Source organism: Podarcis vaucheri (assembly GCF_965113315.1).
Source record: "Podarcis vaucheri genome assembly, chromosome: 13".
NCBI lineage: Eukaryota > Metazoa > Chordata > Lepidosauria > Squamata > Lacertidae > Podarcis > Podarcis vaucheri.
The window spans coordinates 44,140,726-44,147,895 of NC_138751.1; the positions used below are offsets into that span (position 1 = coordinate 44,140,726).

Below are 7,170 nucleotides of genomic sequence, written 5' to 3' on the forward strand. Positions count from 1 at the left end.
TATTTTATTTTATTTATTAATTTATAATCCCAAAAACAATAGGGGGGAAGCGATTAAGCAGCAGCGTGATCCCCATTCAGGCTACGGGGGGGGGGGAAATGTTTTATTTATTTACGTATTCATTTATAACCCCAAAAATAATAGGGGAGAAAAAGCGAGTAAGCAGCAGCGTATTCCCCATTCAGGCTACGGGGGGAAATATTGTATTTATTTATTCATTTATAACCCCAAAAATAATAGGGGAGAAAGCGATTAAGCAGCAGCGTATTCCCCATTCAGGCTACGCGGGGAAAATATTTTATTCATTCATTCATTCATTTATAATCCCAAAAATAATAGGGGAGAAAAAGCGATTAAGCAGCAGCGTATTCCCCATTCAGGCTACGCGGGGGAAATATTTTATTTATTTATTCATTCATTCATTTATAACCACAAAAATAATAGGGGCGGGGGGGGGGCGATTAAGCAGCAGCGTATTCCCTATTCAGGCTACATGGTGCAAATCCTTTATTTATTTATAATCTAGAAAATAATAGGGGGGAGGGGAAATGTGGTTAAGCAGCAACATATTCCGCATTCAGGCTATGCGGGGGAAGTCATTCATTCATTCATTCATTCATTGATATCCCGTGTGATTATCTGAATTGCTTGCACTTTGGGGATAGCTGCGTCTGCAGCTGGTCTACATTGCAGCGAAGGGCCACAGCTCAGCGGCAGAACATCTGCTCTGCATGCAGAAAGCCCTGGGTTTAGGGCCAGCCCAATCAAGAAGTGCATTGTCCACTGTTGCTGTGCCACGCTCCTTGGAGGCTGGATCTGCCACCTGGCCTCAGTGAATAGAAAGTGCTACTCTCAACCCTAGGGAGAAAATAGGGGGACGGGGGACGGACCAAAGGTGAGATGTTCTGGAAGCTCTGCAAACTCAGCACCTTAGTAATCAAGTGTAATAAAAAACAACAACCAAGGTCTTCTATATATAATAAATGTTCATAAATGTACCAAACAAGCACGTACATAGATATGTGGACCACATGTCTGGAGCAGCACGGGAGGACCGCCCTGAAACCATTTTGACTCCCCAACTGACCTAATCTTTTCTCTGCAATTGGGTAATCACCATGTCAAAGGAATGGGCAGACTACCAGGAAAGGCAAACAGATAAGGCATGATCAGATAACCTGACAGACAGGAAAAACAACAACATTCACATTTCTGTTGTAGACCACCTTTTCTGTGATGTAGGTATGATGTTTGTGGGGGGTGGTCATGGGTTACACCCCTTCTGTGATGTATGTATGATGTATGGAGGGGTGGTCCTGAGCGCCAGGGCAGGGAATTTAAAATGTCTACGTGGGTGGCACTGTGGGTTAAACCACAGAGCCTAGGGCTTGCCAATCAGAAGGTTGGTGGTTCGAATCCCCATGACATGGTGAGCTCCCATTGCTCGGTCCCTGCTCCTGCCAACCTAGCAGTTTGAAAGCATGTCAAAGTGCAAGTAGATAAATATACAGTGGTACCTCAGGTTACATACGCTTCAGGTTACAGACTCCGCTAACCGTGGCCGACTCTGGGGTTGCGGCGCTCATCTCGCTTTATTGGCCAAGGGAGCCGGCGTACAGCTTCCGGGTCATGTGGCCAGCATGACTAAGCCGCTTCTGGCAAACCAGAGCAGCGCACGGAAATGCCGTTTGCCTTCCCGCTGGAGCGGTACCTAGTTATCTACTTGCACTTTGACGTGCTTTCGAACTGCTAGGTTGGCAGGAGCAGGGACTGAGCAACAGGAGCTCACCCCGTCACCGGGATTCGAACCGCCGACCTTCTGATCGGCAAGTCCTAGGCTCTGTAGTTTAACCCACAGCGCTACCTGCGTCCCTTTTAATCCTGGTGTTACATGCACCCAATGTTATATCTGTGCTGCCTGGTATTAGTTTTATTCCTGGAGTTTTTTGTAAGTAGGTTTGGGAGCTTCGTGAGAGGCTGTGAAGTGGGATACAGTTATTTTACAGACGTAAATGTGAACTGCTTTGAAATCCCCCTGGCTTGTATGAGTGCTAAACCATGAGATAACAAAAGATGTTAGCTAACGAAAAGGGTACCTTTCAGAGGAATGCATTTAATAGTATTCCTTATAAACAACAATAGTACTTTATAAAGTGCTCTAGATAATATACAGCAATATTCACAAAAGGACAATCATTCATCCTCCTCTTCATCCCCTTCGCCTTCTTCAGCTGAACTCCTGCAAATGAAAAGGGAAGACGAGGTTAAAATTGAACCAGTTGAACTGGATTCTACTCCGACGCGTGTTGCAAACTTTCTCCCCAGTGCCATTACTGCGGCAGACTAAGAACTGGGACCCAGCCTTTCTCTTCTGTACTGCTGTTTCTGCTTTTCGATTCCCCCTTTGAAAGACAAATGTCTACAATTTCTGGCATCGGAGAGGCTGCGCCTCTGAATACCAGTACTGGGAATCAGAATTGGAGAGGGTGCCACTGAACTCAGGTCCGCTAGCGAGTTTCGCATCAGCATCTGGCTGGTGTGAACACGATGGTGACCTTTGTCCCGAGCTCTCCTGGGCACATTGTCAACACAAGAATTACCGTATTTTTTGCCCTATAAGACACACCAGACTACAAGACGCACCTAGTTTTTGGAGGAGGAAAACAAGAAAAAAAATATTCTGAATCTCAGAAGCCAGAACAGCAAGAGGGATTGCTGCGCAGTGATAGCAGCAATCCCTCTTGCTGTTCTGGCTTCTGGGATAGCTGCGCAGCCTGCATTCGCTCCATAAGATGCACACACATTTCCCCTTACTTTTTAGGAGGGAAAAAGTGAGTCTTATAAGGCAAAAAATACGGTATTCTGAGGCTCTGTACACCCACCCACCCACACCTTCAAAGTTCATTCAGAGCACAGTCTTCCAAAGAATTATGGGAGCCGTAGTTTGCTAAGAGTTGCTGGAAATTGTAACTCTGTGATGGGTAAACTACAGCCTTGTTATGGACTGACCAGGCATTCAATAAGAGCACCACCAAACCAGAGGGCTCCATGCGTCAGTAAAATCTGGAGGAGAGGAAAGGCTGAGCCAAGGACAAAAGATTTAGACCTTCAACCCAGATGGTGGTCAGGCACAGCACCTCAGCTATACCTTGACCTGCTCACCACCACTGAAATTGGGGCCGCTTCTTCGCCACTACCTATTGCCTGCCCACCAGACAGATCCTAGCACCACCACCCAATGTCACTATACAGCTGGGAGATTAGGACCACAGATAAGAAACAAGGACCCTGTAGTGGGTGAACCCTTCACTGTTAGGTGGGAGGCAGTAATTTCGCTAAAACTCTCCTTATCTCCTTTTGGAAGGGGCGGGCTGTACATTTAACAGCTGGGGGCATGCAGAAATTCAGTATAGTTATTAAAGATGTACGAGGCCTTGCCATAAAAATAATAATAAGGTAGCAGCTGTATTTGGCAGGGGCTAAGAGACCCACGCAATCTGGTACAAAAAGAGAAAAAGGTCTGCGATCTGCAGTGGAACCAATGCTTTTCCATCTTGTTGGAGCTACCCAGAGGACACAGTCATGTCTCAATCCTGTGTATGCTCACTTAAGAGCAAGTCCCATTGGAACATACCTTTGAAACAACAAGAATGGAATCAGGATGCACATTTCCATATACAGTGGTGCCTCGCAAGACAAAAAGAATCCGTTCTGTGATTCTCTTCGTCTTGCGAAGCAAGCCCATTGAAGGATTAGCGGATTAGCGCTTTTAGCGGCTTTTAGCAGCTTATCTGCTGATCGGATCAGCTGATAAGCGGCTTAGCGGCTTAGAAAAAGGGGGGTGGAAGGGGAAAAAACCAGCAGGAACTCGCAAGACATTGTCGTCTTGCGAAGCAAGCCCATAGGAAATTCGTTTTGCGAAGCACCTCCAAAACGGAAAACTCTTTCGTCTAGCGAGTTTTCCGTCTTGCGAGCCTTTCGTCTTGTGGGGCACCACTGTAGACACATATAGTTTATTGTTGTACATTGTTTCTAAATTTATTGTTGTACATTGTTTTAATTGTCTGTTTTAACCTTATTTGCACATCAGTTTCTAATGTTGTGAGTGTCCTCTATTTCAGAGGCTTCTACTCTGCAGCCTCTTATAGTTGTTTTAACTGCGAGTCTTTTAGTTCTTATGCTCTTACAGTTGTTTTAACTGCGTGTTTTTAGTTCTTATCTGTTTTAATTATCAGTTTTTATCCATCCATTATCCGTGTTTAATCTTGTGTTTTATTCAGATGTTTTATCCTGTGCTTGTTTCTTTGTCCTTATTTGCTCTAACAATTATTGGTTTAAAAAACACACACACCCTAACTGCTATTTTATTTACATTTTTTTGTTTTGTTTTGTTTTATCCTGGTCTGTGACCGTAATAAAGTTCATTCTTTCATATAGACACACCTGTTCTGCAACAGGCAGGCCACAGACCACATCTAGCCTACCTACGGAAATGGTCCAAACTGGTCCCGCTTCTTTGCTCGGTTCCCTACAATCTTTTCCTGTGATTTGCCAGCACGAACCAATTCTGGCCTGCTAGTTTAGTTTATGATGCTGCAGGTGTATACACAAGGCATCTTGCAGTACCTAAACACAGCCTCCTAAAGTGGCATTATTGATGCTGTTGCAAGACCTTTGTTGGCATACTTTGGCAGAGATAATAGATTAGTGTTTGTAGAGCAGGAATATTTTAGCTTAAACTTAGGAACAGGTTCTGGCAGGGTGGGGGGTGGGAATGCAAATTATACAACCACCTGGGGGTTGATGTTCTGTGCATATATGTATGTGTTGCTTTTAGTGAAGGTTAAGCGGAAGTAGGCTTTGGCTGGCTGGCAACCACGTTTACAACAAGGACCTCTTGGAGGAAGCAGAAATCCTAAGCAAGTCCTATCACTTCCTCATTCTCGTCCCTGGATTTGGTTCCAGGGGGCACCAGCTGCTGATATATACAGGGGAAGGAGTCTAAATCTCCCCCATTTGTAGTTAAAAGAACTAGTAAGTGTGCAGAAAGAAAAGAACAAGCAAATATAACAAGCAAATACAAACACTACCCAATGCCTCCGAGATGGACTTCCTAAAAGAGATCTCTGGCCACCTGAGGAGATCTAAACCTAGATCTGACAGAGGAAAACTGATTCATATGCTAAAAAATAAAATAATAATAGTACTGATTCTACCCCCCCCCCCCGCCAGTAATTTTTTTTGGGGTAAAAAAGAAAAGAGAGGAAAAAAGAGGTGCAGGTACTTAAATCTTGATAAACAGGCTGGTTGGTTGGAATACCATCAAATATATGAAATGTTTAAACAAGATAAAAAGATTGGATTTGATAATCAGCCCTCTAAACTCGAAACAGAATTAATAAATAATAAAATCAGGGTAATTTTGAGAATACATCGACTCCTCCTGGAATGGGAAGTTGAGGAGGAGGAGGTTAAGGCAACAATGATTAGATGGGCACAGGACATTGGACGTCCAATAATGATGGCCGAATGGGAAGAGCTTTGGAGAACAAATATGATAAACAGGCTGTGGGTGCCTCAGCACAAAATGACTGCTGGCAATACAGTATTCCACACTGTTAGCGAGTACCATCACAGGAATCACTGTCTTTAGCCACATACAGCTTTGTTACAAATACCCATGGGTATTATTGAGAAGTACTGATTAACTGAGGTTCTGCCTCCCTCCAGCAGAAGTCTCCCCCCACTACCAAAGCCTGCCCCCTGTATGCTCCTAGGGGGTATTTCCCCCCCAAAAAAGCTCAACAGATTTATGGGGCAACAACTTTGGGCTGCTCTCCCCAACAAAAATCATGGCTACGCCCATGCAAATACCCTGTATTCCTAAAGAAGTCTTAAGAGGAAGAGATACCCAGGGAAAACTCCTTTCCCTCCCACACAACTTTTATAATTTCAGAACTAGAGATGGAGAATAGTTATTTTCAGAGAGATGAAGGCAGGTAGTTTGAAACCGGTGCTGCTGCTCAGAATGTGTGCACATTTTTGCCTCTAGCCAAACAGGTTTGGCAGTTTTTTGTATTGCCTAATGCACGCACATACACACACACTTGCAAAACCTGCTCGATCAGAGAGTGGGAAACACAAGAAATCTGGGATTGGAAGCCTCTTTCTGAACACTTCCAACTCTTTTTCCCCCTGCTTGTCTCTAGGTTTTAAGTTTCCAGTGGTTCTCCTGACTTGTCTTTTAACAAATATATACTGGAGATCCAGTTTAGAAACAAAACCTAAAACAAAAATGGAAAGAAGCCTCCAGTTTGCTTAGAGAGAGTTGCACAGCAGCCAGTGTCCGATTTGCAAAGAAGCCACAGAATGCAATTCTGCCAGAAACATGTCATGTGCGTGAAAATGCGACGGGAAAGAAATTGTTCTTTTGCGTAGCGCTACAGCACCAGAAAGACAAAACCTTCATGCCAAACAGAATAAAAGACGGAAAGCCAATGGGAATGGCTGTTGATCAAAGGAAGGGGACCGGGCGGGAAGAAATCACCTTCTCCAGATATTATGAAGCAAATGCATGTTTCGATTTCTGAGCCTCTACTTTAAATGAAAAAAAATATATCCATCAAATGCCACCCAGGACTGCTTCTGCTCCACAACTTACTCCCCAACCCCTCCACCATTTTCTTTCCTCCACAGCTCAATTCCTTTCTCCTTTTCCAGTAATGCATGTTGTTTCATTTTGTTCCTAACAATAACTACATTAATAAGGTAGGAAAACCTTTCCACAATTATCTGCGCTTTGAAGATCGTGAATCTGCAATAGGCTGCATTATGTAGCCGAGCTCTAAAAATCAAACCATCTGAAGGAGGGGTGGGAAAACTTTTCTCTGATTGAAGGCAACCTTTGGGGCACATACGGCAGTGCTGGGTGGGGTCAGAGGCAAAAGTAGGAAAAGCAATAAGTGCAAGGTTTGCAAAGTAGGTGAGTTTCTGCCTGCACTCACACAATCCTATCCTCCATCCAGAGAACTAAGAATCCCAAGGGCCAGATATCTGCCCCCTGGGCTTGAGGTTTGCCCACCTCTGGTTTGAATGGGAGAAGGAACTGACTCTGGCGTTACTTACGGTTTCTTTGACCCACTATCGTCTTCTCCTCCTGAAGACCTGATG

General features: G+C 44.3%; 1 protein-coding gene across 2 annotated transcripts in view; it reads right to left on the minus strand.

Annotated features, from left to right (window-relative positions):
• Window positions 1-2,093: 2,093 nt before the first annotated feature.
• LOC309516183 (leucine-rich repeat-containing protein 37A-like) overlaps window positions 2,094-7,170 on the minus strand; it is a 44,539-nt gene continuing 39,462 nt past the window's right edge. For both annotated transcript variants that reach the window (XM_082194757.1, XM_082194756.1), the window contains 2 exons: window positions 7,126-7,164; window positions 2,094-2,239 (listed from right to left, as the gene is read on the minus strand). In XM_082194757.1, the coding sequence (XP_082050883.1) occupies window positions 2,194-2,239; window positions 7,126-7,164 (85 nt within the window). In that variant the 3' untranslated portion in view covers window positions 2,094-2,193. The remainder of the gene's footprint in view (window positions 2,240-7,125; window positions 7,165-7,170) is intronic.